At 30.5% G+C, this 14,371-nt stretch overlaps 2 protein-coding genes across 2 annotated transcripts; one reads left to right on the top strand and one right to left on the bottom strand.

Moving 5' to 3' along the window:
- Positions 1 to 2,871: 2,871 nt before the first annotated feature.
- Positions 2,872 to 3,870, bottom strand: LOC112709113 (L10-interacting MYB domain-containing protein-like). The gene is made up of 2 exons (XM_025761009.1): positions 3,529 to 3,870; positions 2,872 to 3,441 (listed from the first exon to the last, which is right to left on the bottom strand). The coding sequence occupies exons 1-2, from the start codon at positions 3,868 to 3,870 to the stop codon at positions 2,872 to 2,874; spliced, it is 912 nt and encodes a 303-aa protein (XP_025616794.1).
- A 6,078-nt stretch (positions 3,871 to 9,948) lies between these two features.
- On the top strand, positions 9,949 to 12,822 carry LOC112710891 (protein CANDIDATE G-PROTEIN COUPLED RECEPTOR 2). Its single transcript, XM_025763340.3, has 6 exons — positions 9,949 to 10,636; positions 11,275 to 11,466; positions 11,548 to 11,710; positions 11,806 to 11,908; positions 12,040 to 12,121; positions 12,435 to 12,822. The coding sequence occupies exons 1-6, from the start codon at positions 10,349 to 10,351 to the stop codon at positions 12,510 to 12,512; spliced, it is 906 nt and encodes a 301-aa protein (XP_025619125.1). The 5' UTR covers positions 9,949 to 10,348; the 3' UTR covers positions 12,513 to 12,822.
- Positions 12,823 to 14,371: the final 1,549 nt, after the last annotated feature.

The raw sequence follows: 14,371 nt of genomic DNA, 5'->3' as shown, positions 1-14,371 counted from the left end.
GGCATTATCCTAAGGTATGGAGATTGAAGGAAATGTGTGAAAAATGAAGAAAATCTGTTCCAGATGCTTGAACATGTTTGAATTGTTCTTAAAATCAATTGAGATATGCAATCAATCGATTGAAGTAGGAAACAAATCAATTGAAGAATGCGTGAAATCCACTATGGTATGCATTCAATCGATCATTTTGTGCATGAAATCAATTGAAGTATTTTGAACTATGCATTCAATTGATTGGTTAAAGCTTGAACACATGTGTAGTGCTATTCAACTAGATTCCTCGAGTTTTCCTTGATAATTTCAATCGATTGTTTTGTTTCTATTTTTGTTTACCTATTAATGAGTCGTCCATCATCATCATCATCATAGTTTAAGTATTTATCGACTTAAAATAATTATAGATAAGATATAATCATATTAATTTAAAACTCACTTGGTTAAATTTTAAAATAAAAATCAAGATAAAATTTAATTTATATTTGATTTTAACTAAAGATAAGATAACATGATAATTTTTAAGATTACTCACTTAGTTTAAAAATTAAAAAATAGATAGAATTGAAATTTAACTACTTTTATTAGGTGTGTATATAGTCCCTTAGCTCACTCCGACTAACTTTTTACACTTTGATAAATTATTCCAAATATTGATCATTCAACTAATTTTACTCATACAATATTCTTCAGTTGATAACAATAATGGATATTCCTCCTAACGAGGATTTAGTGCCCAATGATGCATGTAATTCACAGAATGTCTCACTGGCTACAGACTGTGATCTTATCACAATTGGTCTAATTGATCAAATTGGAAGTATAATTCCCAAAGCCAAGGTAAGACTTAGGCTTAGTTTGGTAAAGCTTTTTCTTTTTAAAAGTAGCTTATGAAAGTTGTCTTTTAAAAGACAGCTTTTTAAAAGCTGCAGCACTTACGTTTGGTAAAATCAAATTAAAAATGGCTTTTAATAAGTACAAGCACCATAATTGTGTTTGGTAAAACAGCTTTTAAAAGTTGAAAAAATTATAATAAACATGTTTATAACAAAAAAATAATTTTTTTTCAAATTCTTTAAAATTTTATATAATATTTTAAAATAAAATAATGTTAAAATAAAAAATTCATAATAAACATAAATATAATAAATAAATTCTTCTATTTTTTAACTTTAAAATTTTATATAAGTATCATAAAAATTTATTTTATCCTAAACATCATTACTAAAAATATTAAATTACCTAAATTACTATAATATAATTTTTTCCACCAATCAAACTTAATACTATATTATTTCGAACCATCTCCATAGTTCCAAGAAACTCATCTCCAACTTTTTCAACTCCATTTTCAACTTCACCTTCATCGCCATATCCATCTTCTTCTTCAAGCTCAACGTCCATCTGATCATATTTTTTAAACTTACGATCACTTGTAGAATAACGTCTAATGTAGTTATGCAGAGCCATTGTTGCAATAACAATTTGAATTTGTTTTTTATAGCTAAAACTAGGCATATCTCGTAAAATTTTCCATCTCTTTTTCCAAACTCCAAATGTACGTTCTATCACGCTTCTAAGTGAAGAATGAGCATAGTTATATATTTCGTAGTATCCAGAAGGTCCATTAGCACGACGAAATTCTGGCAAATGATATGTTGCTCCTTTGTATGGTCCTAGATAACCTTTCTTTTCTGGATAGCCTGCATCTACTAAATAGTATTTACCTGTATATTATTAAATGAAAGAAAACATGATAAGAAATTAAATCTATATATGGAGTATATAATTTAATCTTAAAGATAATCAAGTATTACCTAGTGGAGGTTTTGGAAAGTTCAACTCAGATGTACCAATTGCATATAAAAATACTCTTGTGTCATGAGCTATCCCTTCCCAACCGGCCAAAGCAAAAGTAAATTCCATATCAAAATTACATGCAGCCATAACATTTTGGGTTGGAATTCCTTTTCTACCAATAAATCGAATTTGGTCTTCAGTAGACACAATCACTGGCACATGACTTCCATCTATAGCACCAATTGCATCCTATGATTAACATGATTAGAACATTAATTTTACAAATACTATAAAGCAAATTTAATACCAACACATGCAATGAAAGATAATAATTTTTTTGGTAATTATTTATAATATTTTTTAAAATAAATAATATATAAATTACCTTAAAGTGAGGCCAATATCTATCATCATTCTTTAATTTTGTAGGCACTTCTTTAAAATCACGATTCTTTGGTTGTATAATGTCTATGGCCATTTTGCACACAGCTTGTAGCACTTCTTCAAATTTTCGACTTATTGTTTCACCGGAATGTTGAAACCGCTCCTTAGTTGACTTATTTGAGTTTCCACCTCCTAGTACAAATAGGAACATTGCTAGCATTTCTGCAGCACTTATTCTCCTTGAGGCACATAAACCATAGTTTGTTTCCAAATCATAGCATAGTCTTTTGAAAACATCTTTTTCCATCCTAAACATGCTGCAACAACGGCTATTATTCCCTTCTAATATCTCTTTAAGCCATTTGTTTCCTGTTTGTGTAGAAGTCATGCATGGTCTTTTATAGATATACTTATTATAATATTGGAAGACCAAACATGCTGTAGAAGTTAAAACTCGATCAAATTCTTCCTCTTCCTCTTCATCATAATCAATTTCCATATTCCAATGCACTGTATAATAATTATATTAAAAGAAAGAATACAAAGATTAAAAAAAAGAATAATATATCAAGAAAGGAAAGTATTGTAATTTTTATTTGCAATAAAGAAGATCAAATAAAATAAACAAATCCAAGCAAATGAATGTAAACAGCAGACACAACTCATGGTCTATAAAATGAATGTAAAAAAATCTTAAAAAAGCTTTGTAAATAAATTATTCTCCTTCTCCTCTTGGACATTCTTTTCGTTCATTAACCACGCAATTTTGACTTCTTTATGCTTTAAGGCAACGAACAGCTCTCTTTTATCTTTATCCAAGAAGAGTCGAGTTGCAAACATATAAATTTGTCCAAGTGGATCTATATCCGGTATAGCATCCAATTCTTCTATTGCTTGAGTTATACTAGGTCCCAAAGTATCATTTTTATTGGAGCTCCTACATTCCACAGCCTCACAAAGTCTATCAATTTGGTGTGACAATTTCTGAGCACCTCCAACTTTTTTTGCTTTCTTGTAAGTATTAGCATTAGTGAAATTTTCCCTTTTTCTTTTAATGTTTATAACACTAGACTCATGCTCTATATCAGAATCTTCACTATCTTCAAGTTGTGTATCTTTCTCAATTGAAGAAGGAACTATTCCGGAAGATGGAGTCCAAGCATCTTCTCCTGTTGCAACTGTTCTTTGAAACATCCTATCCAATGTTGCCTCAAAATCTGGATGAATCCCTTCTTTTCTAAATTTTTTAGCCTTTGGAATAACCTACATAAAATATTGATACTTAGTACTAATTATATATATCAATATGTATGCTACTATGCTTACTAAACTAAGCTTAAGAATACTAACCGCTAATTTTTTAGCCCACCACTCTTCACTTGCATCAATTGTCTTTTTAGCAGAATCCCATCCAAGTCCAGTCTCGTTCCCTTTCAATTGCTTCCAATTCTTCCAATCTACTTTCAACTGATCCCATTTGTTTCTCAATTGTTTTCTATTATATTCTTTTCCCGTAGCTTTTGTGAATTCAGCTATCAATTGTTTCCAACCTTTGGTATCAAAATGTATGCCCGGTTTGCTACCAGCTTCAATACTTTTCACACACAAAGCACAAAAGATGTCTACTAAATTTTTGTTCCATTGTGCAATTTCTTTTCCATCATTTTTCTCTTCAGATGTGATCAAATTCATTGTTGTATCCATCAAACTTATCATATGATAACAAAAATTATTCCATAAGTTCATACAAAAATTGAAAGATTGAAAACAAAGTAAATCATAAAATTTTAAGTCAGGTATACCTAAATACTTGTTTTGTGGTACACAATAATAAATTTTATAAAGTATTATTATCAATTAATAAGACTAATAAACATACAATATTATTCTATTCTAGTAGGCTAATAATAACACAGGAACCGGATATATTATAAAAACAAAAGAATCATAGAATAATTAATTAACATTACTTGAAAAAAAAATCACAAGAAACAATAAACTGATAATATGATTCATGAATCAAATTTTGGAGTTCTAATTGAATCAATTAACACTTTATTTTGATACTAACTCAAATTTTAGAGACTAATAATTAACATATTTACTTGATTTATTCTCTGTACTAATATAAATAGATTTATCATTAGTCAATAATAAAATTTGTATGTAATCCAATGTTAGTACTGGGTACGTCCATTACCCACCTATGTATATTGGCTCACCTTTACAGATCATAAAAAATGGGACACATATCTCAAATAAACTACTCTTATGATTATATATCTATATTTACATATGTATATACATGTTGTTATTATAATTTGGACTAATGCTCATGCAAAAAAAATTTTATGATTGGTTTTCATCAACCTCTTCCCGTTTCAAAGAACAGAAAAAAACAAACAAACATAATAGATCTACTGAAAAAATACAAAATTAACGCAAAAAAATAATATAAATAGATAGAAGTTCATACCTAATATGTGATAGAGATGTATTTGTGTTGAAATTTGTGAAGATTAGGTTGAAAAATAAAAAATATATGAAGATTGTGTTAGATTTTATGAAGGTTAGGAAGAGAAGTTAGAAATATATGAAGATTTTAATGGCAATATAATAGCGGGAAATATGTGCGGGAAAATGAAAAAAATTTGGTAAGCATAAGCCAGCTTTGAAAAGCTCCCTCCTAGGTGCTTTCAAAAGCACCCCTAACTTTTAAAAGCCGCAAGCACAAGCACTTGAGCTTTTTAATTTACCAAACGCAAAATGACATGCTTGTGCTTTTTAAAAGCACAAGCACCTCCTGAAAAAACTTTACCAAACCCAGCCTTAATGGCTTTTTATTTTTTATTGGATTTAAGTATGAGTAATTTAATCTTTTATATTTTTTTTTTATACAGGATGACCTAGCTATCAACGATGATGTTATTCAAAACAAGATTCTAGATAAAAGTAAAAAATTGTTAAATAAAGTGGAGGAGGTCTTCCTTAACATGCAAGTAATTAAGTTGACAAATAGTAATGTAAATTATACTATGTAATATATTGTATGTATATCAATCCCATGAAAATAATCAACACATGATCAACATTCTTAAAGGCTCTTCTCATCCCATTCATATTATACAACATCAAATGGGTTGTTTTCATGCTCTTCATGTTTAATTCCTATCTTTTTTTGCTATTAGCTGTGGTTAGAGAAACCATCACTCTTTTTGTATCTTTACGACAAAATTAAGAGAATTATCTTTTTTATTTTTACATTTATAGAGTTAATTTACTTAAAATTTTTGCAGTCAATAAGAGTTGCAAACATGACTCGAGATAAAAAATTGATAAAATACCCAAATCTGTAAGTCGCATTGAGACAATGATGGCACAACTAATTCATAACAATGATTTTGAGACTAACCAAACTTTCTTCACAAAAGACACGTCCATTCCCAAACAGATTGAAGGCTAAGGGCTCGGATATTGATATCCATACTGCTATATCGGATGATGAAGATCTTATTGAGTTGGATAAGAGGTTTTTCACTCCCAATGATGCATTCAACATCGAAATCAATAAGAACAAACCAGTATCCCCAACTATAACAGGTGCAAAGAGAAAGAAAAACATATCAAAGGTATAGGCATGTGCAGTAAAATTCATACATCATAATATTTTTTATTTGTATATTCTTAACAAGATAATAATTGTTTACTAACTTATTTTTTTCTTAGGGAAAGACTATTATGGAAAGACAGAAAAAATTGCCTTTCATTCCCTCAAGCGGAATTAGAAAGCCAAATATTGAATCCAAATCATTCAACAAATCCAAGACATCTTCTGCACTGAGCCAACCCACAAAAGACTATAGAAGACCCATTTATTTCTTTACGATTACCAACGTAATTACCTCTTAGAAACCAATCTTTAATCATCTAGTTTGTTATAAGTAGTGCTAATTAACCATCTAGTTTACTATGAGTAATGCCAATTATTTTGTTTTAAAACTTGTAGTCAATGAAGTGTAAATTTATGCCAACTCCAACCATGCGTCTTTTGGAAGATCAGATAAAAGCCTGTGCATATGCATTTTCAGCAGCGCTAGATTCATCGAAAGTTGAGCTGATATTATCGTGTTGTCGATCAATGAGGATCCATTTAATATGTTTTGGTATTTAACTGATACAGTGAAGAACTTGTGGTATAAGACAAGATTAGAGCTACTAGATCAAACTTTGATCATTTCATACTTGGCAGACCCATTATTGATAAGGTACAGAAACCATCTAATAATTAACTTGCATTTGATTTTTTGCATAATCTAGTAATATATTTGGATTATAGTTCAGATTCTTGAATTAGTGGCATTAAGAGGCACTGACGATCAATATTATGTAAGTTTTAAGACAACATGGCAACTTCCACCACGATTTTTGGTATGCTCTATAACACATAATAAAATAATTTTACTGATTATAAGTTGTAAATATAATGCTAATAAAGTTCCATGCTTTATCGTATACTAACAGTTACATTAACACATTAATGTTTTTAAGTAGATGTCTTCGGCAAGATAGATTTAAAGCACAAGATGCAACACTATATTTATAAATTCATGCAACCTTCTACTGACTTAAAATTTGTAAGATTTTTTTTATCTATTTTTTGTTGAATATAGTTTTTTCTTATCAACATACATAACTCACGTTAAAACTTTATGGTCTATATATATGTTCCTATTCAAGAGGGTGATCATTGGTATCTAATGGTAATCTCGGTTGGCGACCGAACAATCTATCACTTGGACACGCATTTTGAAGATTATAAAATTCACTATCGTGAACGTGTTATTAATACACTAATAAGGCTAATAAAACTTTTTTTAAGCTTATTTGCTGATATATTATTTTGAATCTTTAACTACGTAATTGAAATCAGGCAAACATATTGGAGCAAATCATCATGTCGAACTTTTACAAGGATGATGGTATTCAAGAGTATAATAAACAATTTCATGACTATAAAATCAAAAGGCCAGAAGATATACCTCAATGTAGTTCAAGCTGGAACTCTACAACCTGGGCAATGAAGTGGATGTATATGACTTTTGAGTTTAAACCAAAGGGTAACAATAAGGTGAGCAGCCAAAATAAATCTCTAATATCTATAAATTCATTTTGTGGTACTAATTTATAATAATTAAATTGCAGCTTGTGGATCGTGATATTTGCATGATAACTGCTGTGCATTTACTCAGGAGTCGGATCAATTAGAAGAAGTTACAAATTATAACGACGGCCAATGAGTTTTGGAATATGCACACAAACCATGAGATGTAAAGATAATATTAGTAATCTAGATAAATTACAATACTTTAGTTATTGAGTATTTATTTGTTAGGTTTGATGGATGTACTTCTTTAGTTATTTTTTAATGACTTCTTAAATACATATTTTCTGCTTTATAGCTTTACAATTTTATAAATAGTTCTATACACTATATACATATCTTAGTTCAAAAGAACTCATATTTTTATGGCAAAGTAATGTCATTTTCATTTATTATTTCAACAATAATATCATACAAATATTATGACTTGTGAATTATATTTTATGTTACATAATTAATTTGTTTTAAAGAAAAATAAGATTTTTTAAACAATATATTTGTATAAAAAAAACAAGATAAAGGATCTTTCGAGCCATAATAATTTTTTTAAAACAAATCCTCTTATTTATATTTGTAAGGTGTATTTTAAACTTATTAAGGTCCAAATTCATAAGAGATTTCAACTAATAGGGATTAAACAAAATCTTTTTACCATAGCTATAATATTCTTGCTGCAATTGTGATTGAAATTGTTAAATGCAAACTAGAGGATTGAAATCTAATATTTATTACAATTGTTTATGTTAAATGGTCAAACATCTAAATATAGTTGCAAATTATAAGTTACTTAGACATCTGGATTTAATCATCATACTCAAACAATTTTGTATTTCTCTCATTTAATATAACAAACTTTGTACATCTTTCATTTCCATCTAAGAACTTCATCGATCTCCTCTTCTGCATTTTTGCAGCTTCATCCTCAGATTCTTTAAGTTGAGTAGTCTTCTTCACCAATAAATAATAAAATAAATCAAAATAAATATTATAAATTAAATGACTAGACATACAAAATATATAGAGACAAATAAGAGGAAGCAATCAAAATTTTTATGCGGATCCTTTGCAATTTCAACTAATGTGAACTCCAAGTTTGGATTTTTGCACTCGAAATTTGACTAAACTTTTACACTTTAATGAATTAGTACATGCATCAAAACTAGATTTGTGTGACATTAATCCATAATTGATCATAATTCATTTTCTGGAATAGATTAGTACTACTATAATAGTCAAAAGATATCTGTCATCACTGTTGAAATTTGGAAAATATGCATGTCAATTATACAGAAAGAAGTCCCAATAATATTATTTGAATTGCAAACTTATTTTGACCTATTAATGTTTGTAATAAGAAATTTACATATTTATGCATATATATTAGATATAAGTGACAAACTTATTTTGACCTATGCATATATATTTGACAAACACAAAATCGTTAGACAATTAATAGAAAAATATTCTTTTCTTTCTTTAGAATCTGGAGCTAAAAATTCAACCTCCAAAAGTTTCATATTCCTGAAGCTATGTAAAATCACTTGCTAAAAATGTAGCGTATATTACTTAAACTTCAAGAAAGTTATCCCCTAAAGCCATCACACTATACATATAATCTAAACTACATATATGTGTTGCTGCATTTGGTGACACTAAATAAGATTTAACCATTAAGTTCCACAATCTACAAAAGTTGAGAGAGAGTACAATACAGTCATTTAATAATAATGTAGAGTAAGATGGCTCAAAGCTGTAAACACATCAATAATAACTGTTGGCAACTCTTGTTAAAACCACCAATTCTCAAATCCTGGAATCCCAAACAGTTGAACACAGAAAAATCACAAATATTAAGTATTCTTTCAATGAAAGAGCATCGACATATAAGTGTTTCAGTTAAAGGGTGTATTTCTATATCAACTTTGCACAAATTATGATAGAGCCGAGAATCCCATCTTTATATCCAAGCCACCATGTAGCTAATGTCATTGTCAGCTTACTATACTCAGATATCCACAATAATAACCAAAATGAATATTGACAAACAACAAAATTTACTTCATAAGAAAAAGAAGAGGAGAAAAACCTGTTAGAAAATTTGGTTTATCTCGGCGTCAATTTCTGGACCATCTAATCGTTCAGCGAAAGCACTTGTTACCTAAAATACCAAAATAAGAAAGTAAGCAAGTTGATAAGGCTGGACATTTTATGAAAAGGAACGAGAAGGAAAACAATTTAACTAAACCAATAGCTAGTTAAGACTCACTGGTGTAGAGTCAGGACCAGTGAAATTTCCATTCTTAGAGACAAAAAATTCTCAAGGACCTATTTGTCCTTCGAACTTTATTTGTAAAATGACGTCAAGGACTTATTTGTCCTTCAAACTTTTTTCCCCTTCCAACGTGGCACCGTAACGGACACTTAGACACCGTTTCAGCCACGTCAGCCAGTTCCGTTAGGTGTATGAGAGGCAAATAGACGGAAGGACTAAATTGTCCTTTGTTTGTTAAAGTCAGAGACTTTTTTGTATTTAAATTTTGTCAGGATGTATTTGTCAAAAGTTTAAAAAGTTAAGGACTTATTTGTTTTTTTTCCATATTTTAAATGATGGTGAATGATTTTGTATAAAAAATGAATTTGTTCTCGATTTAAAATGTGTGGATCTATATATATTTTTTTTCTAAGAAAAATATGATTTTATATTGAAATAAGAGAGTAGAGAGTCTAGTGACCATAGACATAGCAGAATCCATGATCAAACAAATCCCAAAACTTTGAACCACCCCCCATGCCATTATTTCCATTTTTCTATGTTTTTGGCTTTCCTGACTCCCACGAGGCACACGATTCCTTAACCTTAACATGTCACCATTCCCATAGCCCCCGCATTAATCGATCAATCTTCCTTCTGTGCAATTCCCAATTCCATTCTCATATAATCCCTAATTAGGGTTTTTCCTTCCACCCCCAATTTCCCTTTCCCCACACTTCCCTCGCAAGGGGAGAAAAATGCCGCAGTCGGTAGTGTCAGCATCTGCAGCAAATTATTCTTCTTCTTCATCATCTTCTGAAATTCCAGTACTTTCTGGAAGGTTCCACGATTGGGTTTTCGAGTGCCACGGGTTCTGGCACAACGCGGTGCTGATAATCGCGTCGTTCTTGTTCGTTCTGTACTTGGCACTTCAATCTAGAAACAGCTTCCGGAAGCTCTCACATGGCCGCTCTCACATCATCATCTCCTATTACTTCTCCCTTTGGCTCGTTAGCTTGCTCAACCTTGCTTGGTCAACTTTTCAGGTCGCTCACATTATGAGTCTTTCATATTCGTTTGTTTGTTATTGAAATTAATTTTGATGCATCAACCCCTTGTCTACTTGTGTTTAATTTTTTTACTTGTACAGTAATTGGCTTAAAAGGTAACTACTGATTAGTGTATACTGAAAGACTCTTTTGACTTGCATTTATATTAAAATTTCAACTTTTTTTTATCAGCGCATTATATTTTCAAGTGGTGTTTCATGTTAAGTTTTGTATATTGGAAAAAAAATAGTAAAGAGCTTTTGGAAACGTTTTTGTTGAGCTCCGGTGGATTGCAGACATTGGTGGTGATGACCAGAAAAAATGGTTTACTGTTATTGTCTAATGCTAAGGAGATTTTGAATGAGCCGTTCAAAAGAGATTTAAGCATAGATGGGCTGAGTGCAGATCTGATTCATGACCAAGGCTTTGTTGTTGTATTGTATTGTTTTCTAATGCTATTTGATGTTTGCTTTTGAAGTTTTAATTCTTTTCAGCAATAGGTGTTTAAGGAATATTTTGATTGTAAGGTGTTTAAATGTATAAGCTAAGTGAAATCAGGCAAAGATTTATGGCACTGGAGGTTACATGTTAGTGTCTGAAAGGTAAAATTGTTTTAATTCTATGTTGAGGTACAGGTATGGGAGTGTTCTCCTGGAAAAGAGCTGGCATGGAACTTGTTATCCTTGTTCACTAAATCAGGAATGCTGTTTCTTGAAGTGAGCCTGCTTGCCTTCTTATTTGAAGGGAATAATGCCACTGGCTTAGAACCATTGACAAGGACTTTTGGTATTTCGGGAATTGTTGTTGGATTTGATATATTGTTGAAGGTAACTTTTTCTCTGCTAGAAGCCTGCTTCTACTTGTGGTTGTGTATGAATCAATTGTTGGATCTTTTTCCTTTTTGTTAGGCTATATATCTGTTTGCATTTGGGATCCCTTTGTTCATTGACACCAATGACAGTAATCACCACACGAAGTGGAACTTGTGGGTCATCCATAAGCTGGTGCTAACTGTTATTTATGGCTTCATATTGTTCATGTATCACTCCAAGTGGAGAGAGAGGTTACCTGGTGAGTTTAATAATTGTCTGCATTGTTACATCATGTGCATAATTAGTCTTATGATTGTGTTTGCTTAGCTTCATTCCCTTTGTTTTTCATTGCAGCAAGACCTGCGTTTTACAAGTATGTTACCATCATGTTCATCATGAATGCACTTGCACTGTTTGCTTGTGGCCTTAGTGGAAATGGCACTGCTTTTGGTTTCTGGTAAGATTTTACTACATAGCTTTGAAGATTGAAAAATTCTTGGATGGGCAAAAAATTGTAATATAACTCGTCTATATCTGTACTCACAAGATGGTTAATGAAACTGATGCTGTGTTAACTTTTGTTTGCAGGTTGTACCATGTCACAGTTGTTTGTTACCATGCCTTTTATCTTCCACTTCTGTATATAACATTTCTGGCAGACTTCTTCCAGGTTATAGTGCCATCATACCATATATATATATATATATGGCAAATTCTAGTACGAAGATGTTTCAATAGCTATGGTAGCTATACAAATGTTGCTAAAATTAAAGTTACACTTTTTTTACATTTGGGTAACACTTTTTCTTTTATTTTTTAAATTAAAAACCATTGTTAAATAGTAAAAAAAATTACTTTAATTTTGGTAACACTTTTTGAGACACCGCAGTGGCCATAGCCATCATAAGCACTGTAGTTGCCACTATGGAAGTTACTTAATTTGTTGATGTAACCAGCGTTCTTATTGTGTGTTTTGATTACAGGAGGAAGATTTGCACTTGGAAAATGTTTATTACTCTGAAATGAAAGATGCTGGTTTCTTTGAAACCGATTGGGAGTGAGGTGCTATCATTTGTTCAAATCAGATTAATATGGCCTCAAATGTACTAATTGCAGCTCATCCTTCCCGTTCTCGAAATGTATTGTAAATATGTTAGTTGGTTGCATTATGTATAATAAAGAAATTGTTGTTATACGTTATTTACCAGAATGTGAGAAAAGTAATTAGTCCGAGGGTACTGTTTGCGAACGTACCCAGTTAGTGTAAAATTAGCGTGTTCTATTATACGTTATTTTCAACAAGAATTGTACTTTTCATTGTGCACAAGCTACCAGTTCATAATGGAACACAGTATCTGATATTCCAAACTATATAGCTTGAATAGGACAATGTCACCAACTTAAGACTTCCGAATAATGGAATAAATATGGGGTATTAATGTATAGGATGTTATTTTTTAAATATCAATTTTTTCTAAAGTGAGAAAATTAGTAAAATGATAAAGCGAGGAATTAATTTTTAAGTTAAGATAGTGTGACTGAAATATAATATAAATTATAAATTATTATTTTATTAATTTTTTAATTAATCTTTTTTCATATACTAATATCTATGCTTAGTTGTTTACAATACAGGTAATTAGTTCTCGTTCTGGTGAAGTAACTCGGTGCTTTGTTCCTTGGTTCGAATTTATAGCTCAAATTATATTTAGAGTGACATCTAAATTGTTCCATAATTTTTATATTTTGCATTGGATAAATTAGATTTTATTTTTAAAAAAATTGACCAATTAGTACTTGGTTTTCTAGAATATTAGACAAATAGGTAGGAAAATAAGAAGGAAGATGATGATGGTGGAATAAGAAGAAAACAAAAAGGAGAGAAAAAGATCATTGAAAAAAGACACCATGGAAAAAAGAAGGAATAGGAAGGAAGTAAGATGAGAGAAAAAAAAAAAGAATGGTTGAACAATGGAAAAAAATGGATGTCACTATTTTTTTGGGACTTCTGATAATTTAGTTATTATTTACTTGGTCATTGTTTTGTCGATTTGTAGCAAATTGATGGTGGTTTGATTCTAATGGTCTGGAAGCAAAACCAACTCCTTTGTGCGAGTATCAATTTTCTAGAAGTACATCAAAGTGTCTTCGATTAGACAAGTTTTGACAATAAAAAAATAAAATAAATTTGTAAAATTGATAAGTGCAGTTCGTAAATTAAAGTTCTTAAATAAAAACTAAATAAATTATGAAAAGGAAGATTTGCTTGAAAATTAAAAGAAAAGCAATAACGATTTTAAATTAAATTGAAAGACTAATCAAACAGAATAAAGTGCAGAAAGGTAAAATAGACAAAGGAAGTAAAGAACATTTGAAGAATAAACGTAATTGAAACGTTAAGTTTTACAGAAAAGAAAATAAATTGAAGAAGAAAGTGGAAGGAACCCTACAGAAAGTGTAACTCGATTGCAAACTCAAGGAATCGCTGAGATGTGAGAATGCTTAGAGTGTTTTTTCTGAGTGAAAGTTCCAACCCTTATTCCCTAACACTTCACAGTATTTATATGCTATTTTACATAACGGTTAATTAAATTACAATTAATTACAATTAAATAAGAAATTATGAATTTTGAAATACAATCACTCTTGGTAACTGTTCCCACTGCGTGATTGTAGATATTCCCCATGTTTTCCTTATGTAATAAAAGCTACTAACCTTCCCGCTTTCACTTCTATTCAACCAACTTTCGAAGACTTTGCTCGATTCTTTAAATCGATTTCCTTACTCGATTTAACCTTAATCGATTCAACATCATAATCGAAACCTAAATCGACGTTGACTACTCTCAAACTCATACCTATGTACGTGTCTTCTCGAGAAATCAAACTTAATTCACATCGATCTGACAACTCTCTTCGG

The sequence above is a fragment of the Arachis hypogaea genome, chromosome 9 (genome assembly GCF_003086295.3).
Source record: "Arachis hypogaea cultivar Tifrunner chromosome 9, arahy.Tifrunner.gnm2.J5K5, whole genome shotgun sequence".
NCBI classification, from domain to species: Eukaryota; Viridiplantae; Streptophyta; class Magnoliopsida; order Fabales; family Fabaceae; genus Arachis; species Arachis hypogaea.
This window is presented reverse-complemented; position numbering and strand designations above follow the sequence as displayed.